This window comes from Cyprinodon tularosa, unplaced genomic scaffold (genome assembly GCF_016077235.1).
Source record: "Cyprinodon tularosa strain WSP-4 unplaced genomic scaffold, ASM1607723v1 ctg96, whole genome shotgun sequence".
Taxonomy (NCBI): domain Eukaryota; kingdom Metazoa; phylum Chordata; class Actinopteri; order Cyprinodontiformes; family Cyprinodontidae; genus Cyprinodon; species Cyprinodon tularosa.
In genome coordinates this window covers 32,707-56,075 of record NW_024039740.1, presented here as the reverse complement: position 1 = coordinate 56,075, position 23,369 = coordinate 32,707, and the positions used below count along the sequence as shown (strand labels likewise).

The 23,369-nt window shown below is 37.2% G+C and overlaps 1 protein-coding gene across 1 annotated transcript in view; it reads right to left on the bottom strand.

Moving 5' to 3' along the window:
• The window catches only part of thsd7ba (thrombospondin, type I, domain containing 7Ba), a gene marked incomplete at its 5' end in the record, with an annotated part of 167,317 nt that overhangs the window by 126,498 nt on the left and 17,450 nt on the right, over positions 1–23,369 (bottom strand). Inside the window, one exon of the mRNA XM_038275473.1 lies at positions 12,061–12,261. Within this exon, the coding sequence (XP_038131401.1) occupies positions 12,061–12,261 (201 nt within the window). The remainder of the gene's footprint in view (positions 1–12,060; positions 12,262–23,369) is intronic.

Sequence of the window (23,369 nt, the reverse complement as noted above, 5' to 3'; positions counted from 1 at the left end):
TAACATCCAATCTAAAATTGCTAGGCCATACATACTAGCAAGAAAGAGCACTTGAATTTTTTTTTTCCCCTAAAGAAGAAAAAGAACAAACACTTTTTTTTTTCAAAAATATAATGGAAAAAGTAGTTACAATCCAAAATAAATTCACCATCAGTGAGTGGGAATATCCTGATAAGATGACCAGAAACTTAAGTGTGGTTACATAGCAGCACACATTTCATTTGTTTAAAAGATATTCTGCTATCAACTATTGCATATCAGCATTCTCTTTTTTTAAATTTCAACCCAGTAATGTTGATGATCCTGAATTTCTCCCTATGCCCTGACAGTGCGAGGCATTCTGTCCAATCAGATTCCTGCAGATCAATCTCAAGGCACCAAGTCATGTCTGGTTGCATCTGAATTTAATCACCATTCAGATTAAATTACAGAGGTTTGGTTTTGGCCTCATTGCTAGTAAACCTAGGGTTTCTGTTTGTATTTTCCATAATAAGGCCATGTAACCAAAGGTATTATTGCACAGGAGGAAGTCACTTTTCAAGCAGAGGTGTTAAAAGAAAGAGGAAAAGTCAATTTTGAAAATGTGAAAAAATGCCATGAGTCATAGTTACTAGCAGCACTATAGTACAATATGAAGGTTGGTGTTCCATTAAATATGAGCTAAAGGCTTGGAGCTGGCAAGTTGATGGATGCAAAAGTAAGTATTGCCAGCAGATGACGACAGCTTAGAGCAATGTTTATGTCTGAGGAACGTGACAGATACAAAAATATTTTTTCTGGCTCCAAAAGGAAAAAGCAAACACTGTCAGGACAAATGCTTGGAGGATATTGCTTTATTTTTGTCATGATCTTGGAGCAGATTACTGGCTTAATTACTCATTTAATTCTCCTGCCTAACTCTGCCCAGTTTCTACTTACTGTTCATCTGATCCACCTGCTCCTGCTTCTATTTAACCAGCCCTCTAACCAGTCATCAGCACCAGATTTTCTCTCGAGCAAGTGGGGAGAGTGTGCCAACATTGCATTAATGTTTCTGATTACCTGATCCTGACCTGTTCTGCCTCTCAACCACTCAGCGTGCTGGTTCCTGTCAGATCTGTTTGCCTGACCTGTCTTTGCACTCCTAGATTCTGCCTGCTTACTGAACTTGGAACTGTTTCCTGTCACCAACCTGGATTTCCCTTTGGAACCTCTTAGGACTTCTCATCTCCTGGTTCTGAATCCTGAGCATGTCCTCGACACCAGCTTTGGCTTTGCCATTGGGTTTTCCTACCCTCCTTTTTCTGCCGGAATCTGGTCCCCTGCTTGATCTCCATCCACAGGAACTGCACTGTTTGGGACACTCTGGGCGACGCCGGTCACGTCTTGTTGGCGGCCAACTGGCTGGATTCTACCTTGTTCTCTGGGCTTGGAATGAACTGGTAAACCAGGTTAGTGACTCACTTTCATAATCTTCCTCCGTTAGATTTACGTAGTCACTAACCTGTGTTTCCATTCTGCAGAGGTTCCTGCGATAGACACCCTAGCTGTTGTTACTGCAGATCCAACATTTTTAATAAATGCTTTTGAGTAACCCCACTGTCTGTCTTGCTTTGAATACTGGGTCCTCCAATATAATATATAATAGTTTGTTCAGTTGGTTGTTTTTTTGGTCAGAGCAGAGTCCTTGCATTTTGGAAAGCTTCAAGCTCCCTGTTTGAACTCCACAGCTTGCCACTCTGGGTCCCTGAGCAAGACTCTTAGCCCTCCAAGCTACCCACAGATGACTCAGGATTAAAATGCAGAGGTCAAATTTTATTGTATTGTACATTTGGATTGACCAATAAAATTGATTATCCTTAAAGATCCCGACTTACGGTTTATTCTGCTTTTATGTGACTTACTCATAATCCAGTTTATATCATATTTAAATTAGGCACAGGTTAATCTTATGCAAACAGAGCATAAAATTGGAAAAAGTTTTTCTTTCACTGTAAACATTCTTGTAGAGTGCAGAAAAGACCTAGACTATGTTTTAAGTTATTTCTATATAAGAACAGACTTAGACTATGGGGAAAATTTCCTATTGACTATTAACAAAATAACACGAACAAAATCTATCCAAAATCTTGTCCCGTATCATTTAAAGAAAGAATAAAACCGAAGAATAAAGTAAAAATCATACAATAAACAACATCAAAATGACTTTTTTCTTCAGTAATTTTCTGCCATCAAAGTTCTCATATATCCCACTTTTTCTGTGTACAGATCTAGAATAATCTTTCTTTTTGTGCGAACATGATTTTAACAAACATCTGATTTTACATGTCCATTTTATTTAGAAATTTTATCCAAGGCTTTATTTTGACAGTCTGATTCTCAGGAATAAAACGTACCAGCAGAGGAGATTTTGCATGTTCATACTGTGAGATGCATCCAATTCAGGCAATTTCTTCAGAAAAATATTAGATACCTCTAACTGTGCCCCAAAGGTCCTTAAAGCACTCTGTGCAACATCATTTGTTTCCATCTGAGCCTGAGTAGCTCTACAAATTACCTTATCTGTTTGCTAAGCAAAATAACCTGACATTTAGGTAATGGGAGATGTTTTCTGATTGTATACTTGAAATTTCCATCAGTTTAAGTACGTTTGAAAATTGATGCTTCTGTGCTCCTCAAAGGCAGAGACATAAAGAACTCCATACTTCTACCTATAGGCTTCATATACTCAGCTATTTTATGCTCCTCTCAGAAAACGACAAATTAAAACCTACCACTATACAGGAGGATAAAGTACAAAGAGCTTTGCAGATCTCTTGGGCTCTTGTCACTTTCTTGAACTTTACCCTCTGAGTAAAAACCTATAGAGTGTTAATCTCTTATTGTTTAAACAGGGTTACAATAAGGGAGCAAAATGTATTCTCTGCTTGAATCAATACTTAGGGGAAAACACAACATGAAGAGAGGATTTTAATGGAGATATGTATTATGTAAACAAGGCTGTCAGCGTAGAAACTGTCTACAGTTGACCTTTTCCTTAGAAAATCAGTAACAGCTATATAAACCCAGCATATGGTAACTAAGAAAAAAAAAATACCCTGCAAAAAATCTTTTGTTTGCATCAACAGTTTGGATTTGTTGATGCAAACTTGATTCCACAGAATGGCAGAGAGTTCTTACCAACGTGTCTCTTCAGCTGATTTTTCAGAAGCATCCAGCTTAGTCTTTAGGTACTGAGACTAGAGTGTGCTTTGTAAAATTATTCTATGCTCTTAGAACTTTTCATAATTTGTAGTATTACAGAAATTACCTTCAGCTTCCTTAACTCTGAAATCCAGTGTGACCAGTTGCCTAGGCAAGTCAGCTTATTTCTAAAAAAATTTGGACCCCGGTGTATTTTAATCTCAGTATAAATAAAGCTCTTCAATGAAGGTTAAGGTTTATGAACAAACATCTTTTTGACAACCAGAAAACTCAGCAGAAATGTCAGCCGTAGAGGTGTAGAGAAGTTTAAGGAAGGGTTAGTTTATAAAACAAGCAAACTTACAGTATGATATTATTATCCCATGGAGCATGGTTCAGTTTAAAAGTACAAAGAGTATGGTCATCCACCTAAAATAACAGGCCAGGCTTAGAAAAGATTACTCTGGATAAGTGCTGCCGTGATATATATGTTTTATATGTTTTATACATTTTCTCTAGGTCCTAACATGTAGTAGATAACTTTTGGGGGAAAAATGAACCCTGCGTTTGCCTTTCGATGTTTCCATTTTACAGTTTTCATAATTGTATCACTGTGTTCAATCTGATTAGTATTGCATCAGTGTTAGAATATTTTTCATTTGTCCATTTGACTGAATTCTTGCTTCACTGTGCCTGCAAGTTGTGTATATGTTTGGTCTAAATTAGGGGATTTTGTGATTCAGTTTCACCAGATCACATATTGTAATGTTTATACTTAAATTAAAAAAAAGAACTGCCAATCCGCATAATCAACAGTTAGTGGTATTGACAATAGGCGAGGACTTCTGTTTCCCTGTAAAGTGGTTGCGATGATAGCAGGAAGGAATTACCTCAATTGCTGCATTGCAGCTTTTGAAAGCTGAAATCTGAGTCCACCCCCTCTGTTGGTTTTTCTTTCTTAACGTAGATACCCTACTTCAAGCCCCTTTCAAACAACCTATTTCCTTTGTCCAAAATGTGAAAATTCTAGTCCTCAAAAGAATGTCCTTTGTCCATAAGGTGTAGATGTACCGCAGAGACCTGTCCCAAGCAGGTCGCCTTTCTGTGTTGGGCCATGCATCTGTTGAGAGGTAGTTTGATTTCTCAAATATAAAGATCCGAGCCTTCTTCTGTGCACTGAACTGCATACACCACTTTCATTATATTTGGTCTGGGGGTTTTGTCTTTAGGATACACTAGTCTCTGTTTAAGGGTCTTGTTTGGTTTGAAATGTACTGAAATTTTGTGTTTGGAGAAAATCCTCTTAAGTTTTTCAGACTCCAGGACCAAATGGGATGGCAATGTTTTGCGTTTAATGTCCTCACCATTATATTCTGCTGCACGTCTTTTGGATTTCCTTGCTCATTTGACAAACGCCAGTTTGGGTATCCACAGGTTTGAAGAGCATCTTCTATGTGTTTCTGTTCTTTGTACTTCCCTTCCGTTTTAGTAGGGACATTCTCAGGTCAGTGTTGTAATGTTCTGATGAATGAATTTGTGTTCCAGTGGGTGGTGTGAGGCAAAAAGAAGATATTGGTCTGTGTGAGTGGACTTCCATCTCATTCCATGCTCAGCAAGCAGCCCAGAAAATGTAGTTTGTTGTCGTTGGCATCCTCTCTGGTGAATTTGATTTTGTGGTCAACGGAATTGATGTGTCTTGTGTAAGCCTCCACTTCCTTCAGCTGGATTTTGATGAATGGGTCATTCACATCTCTAAACAATTGGCTTGGTGGTGTTCCTCTGAAGGAGTCCAAAGCTCTCTTTTCCATTTCTTTCATGTAAAGATTGGCTACAATGGAAAGACAAAGGTCCACTAGGGTGCAGATCTTGTCCGGAGTGAAAATAGTCCTGTTGTTTTGGTCACTACCTTGTTGAAGACGTTTCCTGACTGTTTCTACTGCCTCTGATATAGGTATGTACGTGAAAAGAGAAGCAACATCAAAAGACACCAGGGTTTCTCCTGGCACCATCTTAAAATTTTTGACTTTGTTTGTAAAGTCTTAGGAGTTTTCTTAGTGATGTGGTGAGTTTCCCACCAATGGGGCTAAACTATTAGCAAGCTGTTTAGCAATGTTGTATGTTACTGAGTTAAGGCTGCTGAGTGGTGTTCCTTCCTTGTCAATATTTGGGAATCCATATAAGCATGGAAAGTCCTCCCTCTTAATTCTAAAAAACCCTAGAAAAACTGCAATAGGAGACACAACTGACTGCAAAGGTACACTGGAATAATGCATCTAGCTCAAAGAAAGTGCAGTGCTGCAAGGAGTTTACCAGGGGGATATGGTATGGCTTCTATTTGGGATTGGTTCCAAATAAGCCCTCAAAAATAGCATCAGTTATTTTCGAGTAGACAGTATGTCTCTACTATTAGTTTCTGACTGTCCAAGTTGAAACTTTCACAATATATTCTTTTCTCCTGCCTGTAATTAAAAGAGTGTTTTTTCTCACAATGCTAAGACATTTCTGGATGTTCTGCATCAGGATGTGCTAAATATAGAGCCAGAAACTGGATCTGCAATCCATTTTAGATTTGATAAGTTGCATTGTGAGTAGTGAGTAATTATATTAGCATTTCCTTCTCCTCTCCCTTCCTCCCAAAATTGATGAGGAGTAACCATTTCCCCCTCCACCTCTGCTGAAAAACTTTTACCATCGCCGAATAGGAAGTATCCTGACCATATTATCTATAGTGTGATAATGTCATGTACTATAGATGGATTTTAATAGCCCTAAAAAGGCCAAGGATGACCCAGGATGCCCAGTAGTTACAGAAGCTATAAATGAATTACTTTTGCCTGATTAAGAAAAAATGCTTTTTACATAATGCATCATTACACTCTATCAAAAAAATAACTGACTAATTGATTTCGCGATTGACTGATTCCCGGTTTTTCTTATAAGGAATAGGCAGTGAGCTGGGGCAACCCAGTATATTTTTCTCTGCTAGTGGCACAGTGAGGGACACAGCCTTTACTAAGCAGCAACTACTCACTGTTGGCAGCTTGGCGATTCCTCCAGCTGCTTTTATTGTTCTAAAAGTGCAACTAGTGACAACTCTGCAACTTTGCTCTGTGTTGTTGGAGACTTTGGCAATAACCAGTAAAAGCTCTGCATGTTCTGTGGTTACTGTCTTGAACTAGCAGTGATTATTGCTGTGAAGCCATTCCACCTTAAAATTAATAAGAGGTCAAAAAAGCACGGCCTTGAGTCAGAAGAGAAACTGGGGAAGGAAAATTAAAGCTGAGTCCATGTTTGCCATCAAAAAAAAAAAATATCAAAAGCACAAAGTGTCCACTTATTATGCCTTGGATTAACAAATTGAGATGTAAATATAATGTTAACCTTTTTTTTTTTGGCTGTTTGTTTTTTTTCTCCTGTATATATACAGGTAAAATGCAGTCAGACAAAGTATTTCTGATTAACAACACTCATGGTCTTTCCCATTAAACTGTGAAGGTTCTCTAAACTCTTATAGGAAGCCAACAAGCAAAACACAACAAGAATTCAGCAATATAATATCTTGCTGAAATAATGTGGCTGGTAATCTTAGCATGGTTCAATTAGAGTTCAATAATTGGGGCTTCCAGTCTCTCTATTTCTTAAATGTTCTGTTGGAATTTGTTCGACAACCTATTAATATGTAAATTCTAACAAAACAAAAGTTCCTCTGTCAACCTCGGGAACATCAAGTCATACATTAAGAAACAGAGAGAGGGAAGAATTTAGGAAATTTACTGACATATCTAGTTCTATTGTAAAAAACGTTTATTATAGGGCTGTTTTCTCATATTTGATGTCCACAATTCCTTAAGGGTGTAGCTGTAGAAGAAGCTGTAAAAAATCCCTGACCTTAAGAATATAAAAAAGTTAAATTATTCAAAATCTTTGTCACAGCTCACCTTCAAATTTACTTATTTCTTATTTTTTTTCTGAGGACCAAGAATGCCTAGCATTCCTCTCCAGACAAAGTGTCCATCATTCTTATTTGTGCAGCACTTGAGAGAGGAACCTTCTGTGTGCTGAATATGAATTTGAAGACAGAGAAGCAATTAGTAGCTGCTTTCTCTTAGGTCTACTAATTTTATATGTCGAGCACAACAGCAAAACACCTAAAATCATGTTTTATCTCAAGGAAAAGCTGACCTTGGTCAAATTAAGCTATGAGGGTATTTCTGCTAAACTTATCATCATGAACCAGTGAGTTTCTTTCTTTCTTTCTTTCTTTCTTTCTTTCTTTCTTTCTTTCTTTCTTTCTTTCTTTCTTTCTTTCTTTCTTTCTTTCTTTCTTTCTTTCTTTCTTTCTTTCTTTCTTTCTTTCTTTCTTTCTTTCTTTCTTTCTTTCTTTCTTTCTTTCTTTCTTTCTTTCTTTCTTTCTTTCTTTCTTTCTTTCCATTTATTTGTCTTTAAAAACTTATTTAAAGAAAAGTTGCACAGAATTGAACTATTTTATTCCTGACTGTAAAGTTCCTGACTGAACTGTATTGTAAAACACAGAAAAATGGCAGATTCATCATAGGTTCATCTTCATTCTTTGTCAATAGTTATAATTTCTGACTATCAGTTCAGATTATTTTTTTCTACCACTACAGTGATGAAAGAAAGACCTTTAAAGGTATAGTGGAGGATATTGTTTTTCTGGGTGGATCATCAAAATAAGTGGCCCTCCTAATTGTCAATCATTCTGGTGATATTTTTTACATAAGGTCATCCTACGTGTTTATCTCCATTTTCATATTTACCGGTAGTGATTCTGACTTAGAGGAAAAATTGCTAATCTTCTTGTGGAAAGTAAGCTTGTATGAGCGATGCAAACAGCAACTTAAACAGAGCGTGCACGAGTAGAATTGGTGTTACCCCTCGGGAGCGGGTACAGGGTTGTGGAGACTTTTCAAAAATTCACAAAAATTCTCCACTACACCTTTAAGTCCTCCTATGAATGTCTCAAAGACAACAAATGTGGCCTAATCAAATTCTACACTTAAATCCGATTGAGATGCTGTTTTTAACTGGGTTTTTATGATAAGACCTGAGTTAAAACAATTCTACAAAGCTGAGTGAAAAAAAATTCCTCAACAGCTGTAAACTACAACTTCTCAATTACTGGAAATGTTAGATGGTAGCTGTTGCAGTTTAAAGATTCAATAGTAATTTGTGTTTTTAATTAACCAATTTATTTAAATCTTAGCTGATTGATGAATCACCTAACTGCATTGTAATGTAGTAATATTATCTTTGTCTAATATTAATAGCCAATATCAATATTAGACAAAGATATGTGGGATGGGTAAGAAACAATCAAAATACTTAGATAGAGGATGCAACACAGGGTAATACTCCAGAATATTTGTCCCTTAATGCATAAAACTCTGGACAGCAGCCTTATAAAGTATATACACTAGATTCCCTACAAAAACAAAGATAAAATCAGTTTGTGATATGCCGAGAACAATATTTAATGCACCAAGAAATAGTAATTGCAAGTCCAATAAATCAAAATGTAAAATAGATGAAAAAAATGTCATTATTCCTGAACACTAAATCAATCCTATTTAATTTCACAAGCCTCTTTTCACCAACTTTCAAAGCTGCCATCTTTACTCTGCCCGTCAAAACTCATTAGGCCCTCACACCGGCTAATGTATTTGGACTCTCATCTGGATTTGTGACAAACATACACACGTTCCATTGTGACAGAGTAATAAAACACAGACAAAAAAAGACTCTAATTAGGCCCATAATCAATTGAGATGAGCAATTAATGCCTGGTAGGAAGCAGGGATTCTGACTTTTAATCAGGCCTGTGTTTTCTGTGCCCATAAAGCTGACAGTGGTCCATAATGAATAATGCATGCTCCGTTAATGATAATGCTCCTATCACCCACCTTGATGATATGGCTGAGCACAACCTATCACATTACACTCGGTGTTTTAGGCGTCACAATAAAACTGAGGGTAAGGTCTCTCTACATCACTGCATTGCTGGCACTACTGTACCCTTGATCAATTTTATAGCTTCTATTAATTTAAATTTTTAGGAATAGCTATTCCAGCTTCTTTGTATCATGGTGTGATTCAAAAAGGAATTACTTAGTTCATACATCTCAAGCTGTTTCATGTAAAGCATTGTTCAATATATCTCATTATCTTTTTGGATAAAATTAGGAAGCATGCTTTTTTAATTCAGGGAGTCTTGCAGATATTTATTAGTATTATGCTTTTGTAATACCTAACAAGGTAAAACATGTTTTAGTCATGCCAACATTCCCATCCTTAGGCTAAAAGTATGGACACCCCTTGGACTTTTTAAAGTTTGTACTGTCAGAATTATGAACCTAAATATATATATTTTTAACAGATAACAAAGTAGAGCATAATTCTGACATGGAACGAAGATGATAAATGGTTATATAAAAATCCCAAAAGTGTACCCCCTAAATAAAATGTAGTTCAACTATTTTCCTTCAAAAGTATATCAGTATTTAATTTGGTATAAATAATTCAACTTGATTATAAACTAATACAGTGTTTCTATAAAGGCCACAGTTGTTTATAAACACAGTGAGGTACAAACATAAGGAGTAAAGTAAGCAACAAATCACAAATGTCCTATGTAGAGGATTTATAAAGGATATAGCTAAAAATAGTCCTAGTACCATCTTTTTCACTTATAGCGGAGTCTTACTTCAGGGTCTGTATCCTTCAAAGGCTCTATTTGTAAACAGATTATGGCGCAGTGCTGCATTGAAGGCTGTCCCAATCAACAAATCCTCCTTAGAGTCCTTCAAATGTGTCCACCAAATGGATCCTTTCTTTGGCTGATTTGAAGGATGCATCTGGATGATCCTTTGTTGCCCAATATTTCAGTAATTCAGTGTGAGTAGAAGCTGATTTGTCAAGCTCAGGCAGCAATGGCTGGAAACAGTGGCAAAAATTGTGAATAAAAATTGAAATACGTTTTCTAGGACCTCAAATATTTTTTAAGATGTTTTAAGGCGAGAGTGCAGGTTTGATTAATACCTACCCGGTTCCTTAAGGTTCCAATTAATTAAAAAAAGTACTGTGGTGATTCTTAGTACTATCGTGCCTCAGCAGCTGTTAGCTCACTGGGCAGTCTTCTCTCCCTCTACAATGGAAGGCTCATGGTGCCCGACTCATTGTGTTCAACCTATTTTTGGCAAAACTGCTGGGTTGAGGTTAAACAACTCCTTCAGATAATATCAAAACTGTTATGTTTAGCTTATTAAAAACATTGATTTATTATCATATAAATACAGGCTTAAATTACATTTAAGTTTCAAACTAGATGATTTTATTTACCTATACTGGAGGTATAATAACAGATTAGTAATTAGCTCAACTTCATATGCCTGCAGCCATTGTACAACTGGTGCAGCTTTTAAATTAGAAAAACAAATTGGAACAAATTGTGAGGGTCCAGATAAAATATAAATTTTTCCCTGAGTATTATGGATTAAAAAGAAAAAGTTATGTTTACTGTATAAAACTGATTGTTCTTTCCAAATACCTACTATACCAACTTTCATTATACATGTATATATATATATATATGTATATATAAAAGCCTATGCTTATACACATCTTCTAGAAAAATATTTTTATGGTTCTTAAAACCAGAATATTGAAGGCTAATGAAAATTAAAATCCCTGATCTTCCTCTAATAGTTGTGACCTTTCATATGATATATGTTTCATTTATCTTTTTATTTCTGTGAGAATAGTCATACAAAATGAAAAAAAAATGTTGTTTTTTTTCAAGCATTCAGCTCCTGAACTGGGATATGCCCTATGCCACAATCATAATCTTTAACGGACATACTGAACAACTAGTAGTCATGCACATCTAGGTAATGATCTTTACAAAAGAGTGAAAGAAAGAAAGTTATTGTTGAATTAAAAACATAAAGTTCCATGTTTACATTTTCAGATTCCCATAATCTACAGTATATTATGGGAATTCGAAACATGTGGAACTTCCTGTACACTAACATGTACAGGAACATCCACAGTGATCTTTTTGAAAACTATGAAAAAAAAATAGATATATATTTGTGGTGGAAAACTAGTACTGCACAACATTTGGAAAATAACACCCCATAGGAAAATACAACAGTGGCAACATCAAGCTAAGAATCATATTCTTCTCCAGGGGGAAGAAAACTGGTCTAAGCTATAAGGAAAGATATGTAGAACTAAATAAAAGGCAACTATCTGTCATGATTTCACCACTGATCTGGTCTGGTTCCTCACAAGAAACACCTGCTCCCCTTCTCATTACTACTCATCGTATCCACCTGCACCTGTCAGTATATAACCAGCCTTCAGACCAGACATCAGTGCCAGATTATTCATTGGTGAGATTTATTCCAGCATTCTGATTCCTGCCTGCCTGTTTGCCTGACCTGATCTGCCCCTGTTTCTGAACCTGTCTGATCCCTGTCTGAAGTGACTGCCACCCTGTGCTGCCTGAGCCTGATCTGTTTGTCTACCTGCTCGTTACATAACCTGGAACGGTTTCTCAACCTCCTCCTGGATTTCCCTCTGGTTCTTCATTGGACTTCTGATTACCTGGCTCTAACCCCGGACTTCGCCCCTGACCATGGATTAGGGTTTGTCCTCTTGCCTATGGTTCTGAGCCTCTAAGTTCTCAGTTCAAGGATTACAAACAATATTGCCAGGCCAGTAGATGTAAGCATTTTGGAAAAATCCTAACCCTATTGTAAGTTATGTTTTTAGAGTATTCTTTAAAATTTAATTAAGACAAAAATGAAGTCAATGGGAAAAAAAAGCAATAACTTTAAATTAGAAGATAGCAGGTTACTTATGCGTCCCAATCATTACCTTCAGCATTGACACAGGTCACATTCTGTACTGCAGTTCCAGGACCACAGGAGCTATTGGTGGGAATGCATTTTTCCTTTTGTTGGATTTGCCACCGGTAGCAGACAAGATCCTCACAGGGGATGAACTCCATCAGATGAGGGCAAGTCCCCAGAGTATTACTGGACTCCCACAACACCTCTCTCTTCCTTTTTCTGAAACCTGATAGAAAGCAGACAGGGAAGAAAAGAGCAGAGAACATGAGAGAATTGACAGACTATTGCACATGCATGATTGAGGATGTTGTCTTTCAGAGAGATCAAAAACTCCTTTAAACAAAGGTTTACAAGGCAGTTAACAGTAAATCCCCCTATTTTTCACATTTCTATGTTTGATCTAGTGCAGGTTGTCTGTTCCAGTCTAAGCTAAAGTTAAATTCATAGCCCTGTTGTTTCTCATAAAAAATAAAGAGAATACAAAGTAGGTGGTTCAAAGAGGAGAGGGCAGAGAGAACCACTTTTGTTTTCCCAAGGATGTCAGTCTAGGCACCAAAACAAAAACACTAAAACTCTTTTCATTTTCAATTTGGTTCAACTATTTTTTTGAAATGATAAAAATAAAAATCACACAAGGAAGGAAGGAAGGAAGGAAGGAAGGAAGGAAGGAAGGAAGGAAGGAAGGAAGGAAGGAAGGAAGGAAGGAAGGAAGGAAGGAAGGAAGGAAGGAAGGAAGGAAGGAAGGAAGGAAGGAAGGAAGGAAGGAAGGAAGGAAGGAAGGAAGGATTTTAGATTTCTCATATTTACAGGACATCGTGGCATGCAGGATTTTTTGCTGTGGGAATACATTGTCAGTGTCAAGATAACTGTTTAGACTCAAGTGAAAAAGAAAAAAAAAATGAAGCTGTTTTGACGTTTACTGAAATGTTGATTCTTCAGTAAAGAGGCAGTGTTTACGGAAATACAGCAGAAGCAGTATTTCCAAGGCAAGAGGGAGTAATATATTGAGAAAAAGTAGTACAAAAGAGGCAGAGGTGTGACAGAAGCAAAGAAGCACTGTCAAGCTGCAGTGATGGTCCATTTTTTTTGACAATTACTTTGTGTATTTATATCTTTACAATTACAATCACCCTTTTAAGAATTGCTGCAAGTATGTTGTGACCAATCTGGGATAATCTTTGATAAGGAAATCAAATCATAACACTAAATGAGTGTCATTTGACTTTCCTTTTACTGAAAATCTTATCAGTTAAATTCATATCCAACCACATTAAAACAGAGAAAAAAAAAAAAAAATATATATATATATAGGCTATATATATATATATATATATATATATATATATATATATATATATATATATATATATATATATATATATATATATATATATATATATATATATATATATATATATATATATATATATATATATAATATAAAACAACAACACTGTCAGTAAGAGTGATGAGTAAGTTAACTGAAGAATGGAGCTGTATGTCTCTAGAAATAACTATCTACATTCAAGAAAGTGCACCATAAAAAAACCCTTTCCTAGCCTAGATAATTTAATATTGACCGGCAGAAATTCCACTTACAAAACTAAGCAAAACCAACTACAACAAAAAAAAAACCTCAAGGCTCTCAATATACATGGGACACAGATAGGAAGGCTTGCTATGGACCGCTAGGACCTGAATAAAATAAGTGCTAAACAATAATAATATTAATGTAGATAATGTAATTATAACACTGATAAAATATAGACAATATGGGAGAGTGAACAGTTCTAATAATCACATCAGAAATGTATATTCATAAACATAATGTCATAGTGTTATAGCGTTATTTCATCTAACATAACTTTTGTTGTTTTTAGTTGTTTTTAAGTTATTATGTATTTCTTGTTTTCCCTCTGTTGCCCTGTCAGTTTCCCTCCCCTCACTCCCTTCTAGATGCTGCCTTCCACACCTGTTCCACATCTGCTGATCAGCCTAGTCTTTATTCAGTCTCCCATATATACTCCTGCATTGGTACCTTGCAAGAGCCTCATTGCTGATTTCTATATAATTTTTTCTGCCTTATTTAAATCAAAGTGTTAAAATCTGGTTTTGCTATCAAAGTAGTCTTTGAGACAAAATTTTTAATTATACTCTGTGATTGCTTCTGATAACGTAGAGGCATCTCACCACAGAAAGGATGCATTCATATTAACACTTTGAGAAAAATGTATGAATAACTTTGATTCTTTAATATCACAGCCTTATCATTCAGCATTTTAAAGAACTTTGGAGAATGATCCAAATGTCTTTTCATTCAATATGAATTGAAAAACGACTATATCTGTAGCTCAATCTCCAAAGTTATGGTTGAAAGAAATTGTTATATTCAGTTAAATAGAACCAAGGAGTAGTCAATGCTTCTTTTAGCTCCTCCAAAAATAAAAACTTATTTTATGATTTCCCTCACTTGACCACTGTGTTCCTTGATGTTTTGTTCACAAATGTTCAAAAAAAGACTTTTGAGGCCCTCAGAGAACAGCTGAATTCTAAATGAGAAAAATGTATTCAGAGAAGATGTCTACTATCTAATAAAATTACTTTCTTAGATAGGGAACTGGGAACAGTTTTAATTATTTAAATTAAAGCTGGTATATAGAAGTATGAGAATAGTATACAAGTAGCTTTTTTTTTCAAAGTATCAATTGTCAGCTACTTTTTACAAATTAGTTCAGAAAACAACTGTGATTTTTAGCTCTTCCACCTTTCTTCTTTTGTAACCATAAAACCTCAAAAAGAAAATCTGTTAAATATGAATGAGAAAGAAATTGATTGTTGTTGCCTGAAGAGTGGCAAGCATATCATAAAGACGGCCCGAACAATAAAACGGCATAAAATATTATTGAATGACACAAACTTTTTGAGTCAGTCATTATCTTTATGCCACTTACCTATTCATCCACATAGCCGTAGTATCCAGTATTATTATGCATATACTCCACTCTACAATATTGATTTTCTTAAGGATGGATTGGTCATAAAATATTCATTTTTCCATGAAAAGGTCTTTATTGATTGGTCATGTTCACATTTATAGTTGAGATTGACTTCTAAGCTTTTCCAATTCCCAGACGACAGTACAATGTTCTTGCTTGTAGAAAGCTGACGGATGAAATTCCTTTTTTCTAAACCCTCATCTCTCCCTTAGTGAAACTGGTCTCTCCCATGCTTATTTTATTTTACACTGACACCGGCCACCAGTGGAAAGGCCCCACATTCTTTTTCTACTAAGGTACCACCATTTAACCCTTGGGATCCCACTTGGCAAATTACAGACATTGGTCTACCATCTCTTGAAGTGAAGCATGGGTTTAGTAGCTTGATCTGAGGGAAGCTGCCTCTCAAACACCAAAGACACTTTGGATCGATTGCAGAATTGCCCAGAGCACTTACTGCTACCCGGATCCAAGCCACAAGAAACGATTTGGCTAGGATATGAATAATTAAAAGCTTTCTTGGACATACCAGGTTTATTTCAGAAAAGGATCAACAGTTTCTTTTTTCTATTTGTGTGTTTTTTTGTTTTTTTACACACTGTAGTCAAGAAATGCACCTTTCCTCTATGTTCCGGTAGAGACATTGCTGAAAATTCCTCCAGTAAGCTCTCATATTCAATTGATTTCCCAGTACAGCTGCAAATAAGATGGGCCAAGATGACATGAAAACATTTGAAGTTACAACAAGGCAAGCTAAATTTATAATTTTCCCTAGAGCCAAAGTGCTTGGCTCCTTTACCCAGAAACAGTTTAATTTTAGGTCAAAAGCAGATCAGTTTACTCTAAAATGTTAAGGGAGTCCTATCAGAGCAAAGAATTCTTTGAAGACCCAGGGCTACAACCAACTAGAACACAACAAATCTCAGCCACTCAATATCTGCTTGGTGTATCGTAGGCAGCACACTCACTGTGATTGACTCTGTGATGCTTTATAATCTGCCTGCTGTGTACTCTAAGGCTTTATGAATGCCATTAGAAGATAGCTTGCAGCAGGAGCCTTTCAAACAAAACAACAGACAGTTCTTTGTTTTTCACTCCTTGAAATATATTAATGACGCCGTCTCTGAGAGGACCCTGCTCATCTGATAGAGATCTGGTGTTTTGAGACTGCCACCGCTGACCTAAACAATCCGCACTGCTGTTGCTCCCCAGGGCCCTTTCATGCACATTTACTCACTGCAGGGACGAGGTCATGATGCCCTTTTAAAACAGACCTTACACACTAACAGCTCAAACACCCTTGCTTCAAACACACTTCCAGAGATTTCAGAAACAGCCTGTTTTCACCTGTGTACAAAATGAAGTACACTGAGTGCTCCCTTTCTCTTCATCACTTTAGTGTTTGATATAAAGGCCTTGTAAAAATGCTCATATCCCTTGGTTTGACCAAATGCCTTCACATTACCTAGTGATTTTTGCATTCTATAGGCATTCTATTTCAGGGTTGCCTCGTATTTAGTTCCATATATCTTCCCATCAGCTCTGCCCATTTTCCCTAAACGACAGAGGAACATTTTTTGTGTCTACACATCTTTAGTGTAACTGCTGGAGTCCAAACTGGTCAGCTTCAAGGAACAACCATGTCAGCTATTGTCAGGATGTGGTGGTATAAGCTGGACCTAATATAGAGACATGTGGGTACTGTAATATCTGAGTCAATATGTTACTCCCCACCAGCCCCATAATGCTGGCATGACAGGCAGCTCCTTCATGGATTCAGCACATTTGTGAAACGGATGATGGATCTGACACATAACATAGTAAATGTAAAACCAGCCTAAGCAAAGGAACCAAAACATATAGGCCAAATGATAGATAATCTTAAATCCAACAAAATAAAACAAAATATGGGCAAAAAATAAAATCTAAGAGAAAACTGCTAAAACAAAACCCCACCTATAGCGGGTTCGTCAATTTTGCTCTTCAAGGTCTGATGTGATTCACCCTTTAGGTGTGTCTTTATAGACACAACAAAGTCAAATAATCAGGTCATTAGCAGGACTCTGGATAAATTGACTGCATAATGAGGCATTACTCTAACTGTCAGGTCACCAAAGCTGGGTGGAACCCCCGCCACCCTAAGGATTCAGTCCTGCTCTTTCCACAGCTCACCTACTTGGCCCTCAGAACCCTTGGCTCAAACCTGTCGTCCCTCATCTCCAAACGTGCTGAAAGACCAGTGTCTCCACTCTCAATACAATCATCTTCTTCCAACAAGCTAAAACCTTTTCCTCCGGACTTCATGGACTTCCCCCAGTCTGTAAGCTGGCTTAAAGTACTCATTGCAACTTTCCATCATCCATACTTCCCCCACTTAATAATTAGTTTTCCCTTCTAGTGCCCCTCTCAGTCCCGGCTCCTGCAGTTTTTTCCAGACTCCCATCTCCTCTTTTGCATATCGAAGAAAATAAACTATTTAAATCTGCTTCTCTCTGATCTTTTGCCAACTTAACAGTCTTAGAGCCAATGTTATGACAGCAACTTAGCTATTTGATTCAGGTGTGGAAGCAGAGACTTATCGACCTTAATTGAGGAAGCCTGCCCTTTAGATTTTAACACTTTCCAACAATTTTTGAGTAATAGAATAAATAATGCTAAACAAGATATTCAAAGCTTGGGGAATTTTTTTTTATAAAAAATCCTTTCTTACTAGAATTACCTTAGTCTTCTCCTTGTTCTCTGTTGTGTTCCTTGATCTCCTTGATATTGTTTTTTTTTTACTAATGTTCACAAACAAATCTGTGAGACCTTCACAGAAGAGTTGTATTTTTACTCTGTATATTACATAAAGATGTTCGACTTTTAACAGCTAAGGTTTGTTGTATTGGAATTTATTCAGGGGTCTCAGATTAAAGTGAGCATAAAAAATAATAAAATATCCACCCAAGACCTTTCCAGTTAGGATTTGTAAAAAGCTAAAGCCATGTTTTGTTTATCTAAGACTTCACAATTAAAAACAACTTCTGATTTATCTTTATTTTTATCAAATATAAATTCAATAAAGTACATTATTGTTTGTGGTTATAACCTCTGAAAATATATAAAGATTTTAAATTGTGCGAATTCCATTTGTTAAACACAAAATGTTGTGGCCTCTTCAAACACACTTATTTTCACCTCTCTGTGAATTGTGTTTAACATTTTGACCATGGGGTTACTCCAACCCTTTTTGATAAGAGCAGTCTGTCCATCTGAAATTCTACCTCATTACCTATTTATGGAAAATGCTCAGCATTGCCAAGCCTATTGAGAAAAACCATGCATGAATACCACCTTTCATGGTAGTGCAGTCCCATGTTAATCATACTGGAAATGCTTAGGCAACAGTTTTTATTGATTTTACATACACTGTCTGCAATAGAATGCAAACTTAATTGCTGCTGAACAGGGGTTTGGGATTTTTACCTCATGACCATCTGTTCAAATAACAATTTGAATTTTAGAGAGAGTATAGCAGCTGTTAGCCAGCTATTAGAAATGTCTTTTAGGATGTTTTGCCAACCTTACTCTCTCCTCCTGTTGGTTAACATATTTCTGAGGCAGAATAAACAAACTACAAATGTTGTCTTGCATATGCAAACATGTACAAACTGTTAAACTAATACTTTATGCATTAACACAAACATTACATTCATTAGGTGGGTAAGATAATCTGATGTTAAGATATAATTACTTCTAACAAATTCCTATGTCTCATAATTTAATTCAATTCAGTTTATTTCTATAGCGCCAATTCAAAACACATGTTATCTCAAGGCACTTTACAGTTCACCAGATCATACAGTCAAATTGATTCAAATTATTCTATCCAAGGAAAACCAGTTGATTACATCGACTAATTGACTGGAATGCAATCCCTCTCACTAACCATGCTTGTAGTGTAATTCTAAAAGTAACCTAAAATTAATGTAACTGAAATATTTTTTCAACTGCACTTTTGAAGTTGATTAGACTGACTAGGAACCTTTGTGATTCATAATTATAGAAATGGAGTGTACTTTCTTCTTCCTAATGGTCTCTTAGATGGCAAGTTTTGCAAATCATCTAAAAATTTTGGATAGAAATAAACTTTGTTCTCCCACAGATGGGACATTTAAGCATGTTATAGCAAAGAAAATATGCAAATGAAAGGTACAGGTACACATAAGAAAAAAATATAAAAAGGTGGCATACTTAGATTTAGTTAAAAATGGTCAACATAAAGTTTAAACATACCGGTATGGTGGAGCAGTAGTGAGTTTCTTGATGATTTAATGAATTTAGCGTTAATCAATAAATAAAATAAAAACTAAATTTTTCATCGCTGCCGCCGAGTCCTGGAACGTCCATTTTTACACAAATATAGTAACACCTCGTTCCTGACATTTTCCGGCAGTGATGTCACGATGCGATAAGCCGAAGGCCATTCTCCCCACTTTACAAGCTAAATCAATGGGAACTAATAACCACGCCTGCAATCAACAACAATTAATGAGATTTTGAGAGGACTTCACCACTGAAATTCAAATATAGTTAAACTGACAATACCCACGTGCATGGCAGTTGAATGTTGTAATTCATTGGGTAAAAGTAAAAAAAAAATAGTTATATCACATTTCCAATTTATGATCCACCACAGGTTCATCATTGGATTTCCAACTGGAAGAGGAAGGATTTGCCATCAAACTTTTGGCCAGAGAAAAACCACGTCATTAATCCGTTACTTGCAGCTTTGCATAGTGCACTGGTCATCTCCATCATGGATAATAGCGCGTTGCGACCAACACCAGATACAGCACTGGGACTTGCTCAACAGCGGATACCGCACCGTGACGTCACAAACCAGTTGGTGGCACTAGTGTTCTTTGATAAACAGGGATGACTCCGGTAAAGCACATTCAAAGAAAATTCCTTTAATTAAAAACACTTATCATTTATTGAAAAGTAGGTGAAAAGTAATGTGACTGGACTTTTACTTTAAAGTAGAGAAACATCTAAAACATGCAGAGCAGTGTGCCTTGATTGGCAGGGTTTAAAATCACTGTGGTGGATGATGATATGGGCCACTGTGGTGCGATGATATGGGCCAGTTTCCCCCTCTCTGCAACTGACAACAGCTGTGTTTACACTACAAATGTGCACACAGCTATGTTGATGTTCTGTTACATTTGAAAATGCATTTCAGCTCCATTAAGTAACAAATTTAATTCACAATAAAAGTCAGCCACAGCCATAGTGGGCGCCATCACCCTCCAACTACTTCCGGTCTTCTTAGTCTGTTCACAAGGCAATAAGATCCAGCTGCAGATCCCGTGACCAATGTATCTGTGTATCTGTGTGTATTTCATACAAATCAAAATTGACTCCAAACTCTCTATGTTGAATTATAGTTGTTCAAAATGCTTTTTCTTGTTCCCTTGTTAACATTAGAAGTGTTAATGAACATTTTACACAAAAGACAATGCATAAAGGAAGTATGGTGGCTGGAAGCTACTAATAACTTCACAGTGCAAGAGCAAGAAAAATCCTCGCACAAGGTTAGATTGCAGGACATGCAAGAAAATAGAACATGACTTTTGGGGAAAGAAATTGCAAAACATCTTTTGGAAATAGGAAAGCAGATGGTGAAGGATAACTAGAGACAAGACCGAAAATAACAAAGGTTTAATGAAGGGAGAACACTGATAATAGGCAAACTAAAACAAAGTCAAAACAATCAATAGGATTTTAGTTCCTTAATAAATGTGAAGCAAAATCCATCACCAGGTTAGGACACTTTTTTTTGTTTGTTTGTTTTTTTGTTAGGAAAATTAAATTAATTTAATGTGTTATTGCAGCAGCATTGTTGAGAAATCCAACTTATGACTTCATGTCACATTTTATATATATATATATATATATATATATATATATATATATATATATATATATATATATATATATATATATATATATATATATATAATGAAATAAAACGACACCTCTTTACAACCATGCCCCGACATAATTAATGGAAAAAATAAACAGGCTTTCACAACAGTGATGGTACCCTTTACTTCATATATTGTTGCACAACAATTTGAGTTAATCATTCCAATCAAACAATTCTTGTAACTGTCAATGAAACTTCTGCCCCTCTCAGCAAGTATTTTGGCCCACTACTCATGAGGAAACTGCTCCAGTTTCTCAGGTTTCAAGGGTGCTTTTGCAGACAGCATGTTCCATATCCTTCCAAAGGTCCTCAATAGCATTTAGGTCAGGGTCATAAATGGCCATCACAGAAAAGTCCAATGTTCCCCTCTTAGCCATTTTTCGGTATTTTTAACTTGATGTTTTGGGTCATTATTCTGTCATAGTGCAACACATTTTTTTTCTACATAGTGTTAAGGTTTATTTGTTTTAAGTGTTAAGATTTATTTGTCATAGCCATTATTTTGGAATGACTATGACCTGGATGGCTGAGAATCTTCACCAGCATTTATTTGCGCCCTGCAGAGATTATTTCTTTGTCTACTGTTCTGCCAATATGGCTCTGGGAATAGTTGTCCCAGAGCTAGATGACAGCTAAACAGCTTTGTTTTCACAAGCAGACCAATTATAACTGTTGCCATAAGTTTCTGCCTGATATTTGTATATGAAACTATTGAAACTGATTTAGGTAGTAAAATCGTATACAACAGACATGGTGATGGAAAAAGGCGGTGAGAAAGAGGGGATAAGAACTAAGGGAAGAGAGAAAGAGATGGAGGAAGGAAAGAGTGCATAAATAGAGAAAAAATAGAACAAGACTGCAAAAATAGACAACACAGAAGATATACAGTAACTCCTAGAAGTCTGCTTTCACACCTGGGTGAGAAGAGAAGAACAGAAAACATATAACATAACAACAGCAAAAAGAAGACAACAGACATCCAAAGTAAACCCTAAAAAATGCTTCAAGAACAGAAAGCTATATGTGTGGAAGGCAAAACCGATGGTGATCACACAATATTATTCCGGGTGGTATATATCTAAAGCTGTAACTTAGTGTTTAGCAATAGTGTGTATCCATGAACACCTGGAACGAAATTCCTGTGGTATATACACATGGGTATGTTCATGTATAAGGGATTCACAAGCTTCTTCAGAAGGAAAATATGCTTTATAGCAGGTGTGGGCAGCCCCAGACTGACCCTACAAGCTCCCAAACAAATACAGAAGCAATCCCGGCCACAGATATTAAGAGGCACCACAGATCACCGGGACACCAGGAGGGCAGATATAGGTATGGCCACGCCTACCGGAGAAGGGCGGACGAGAGCACCTGGAGCCCAACCCCAGGGAGCAAAACACCAAAGCGACCCAGTTTCTGAGGCGCCTGACTACAGAGGCCATAGTGCCTAGGTGCCACAATGCCATGGCAGTGAGCCCATAGGCTCTGACAGCACCTGGACATACCAAAGGTGGACCCAGATAAGAGCTCCTGTGCCCAAAGTTATGGTAGGGACCCCACAGGACTAGGTGGCTCACCCAAGACAGCACCCCACAACTACAGAACAATCAGTGTGCCAGCAGACACAGGCACCTGTCACTGGTGGGGAGCTTAAGAAGGGTAAGGAGGCAGGTCCTGCGCAAACACCCAACCTCACAAGTGGACAAAGACAGCTTCCCATTCATCAAGTTACATTTACATAATCCCAGCCTTACACCCATACCGACATATACAAGCACTCAGAGTTCACACAGGGGCAGACACTAAACATATCCTTACACTCCTCATGTATATACTATCCTCCTGTGTCTGGAGGCTAGGGGACCAAGGGGTAGATCCCCAGACCCCCCAGTCCTGTTAGGCTGATAGGCAAAAAAAGAGGGGCAGGGAGAGGGTGCCATGATAGCGAGGAGAGCAGAAGTGTAGCCCAAGACTAACCCCAAACACCATCCCCACTCAGCCGAGGAGGCACAACCCCCCTGACAGCTCGACCACATCCCCTCCGTGGCATCCCAACATAAACTGGACACCTGCCAGAGCAGGTAGCCGAAGAGCCTCATCCCGCCCCCAGCGAGTTACAGCCATTCCAGGGCCACATACTATATACTCATGGCTGCCAGGCAATTGCAACCCAGGAAGTCCATCCCAATAGGCCAAATACGGCACGCCAGCCACCTGAGCCCAGGTGCCAGCCATCCCCCAGCTTCCCACACAAAACTGCAGGCACAGGTTGCCAAATGCCAAATGAAGCAAAGCAGACCCACAACATAACAGAGCCCCCTCCATGTTTCACAGAAAGGACAGTGTTCTTTCTTGATATGGTTCATT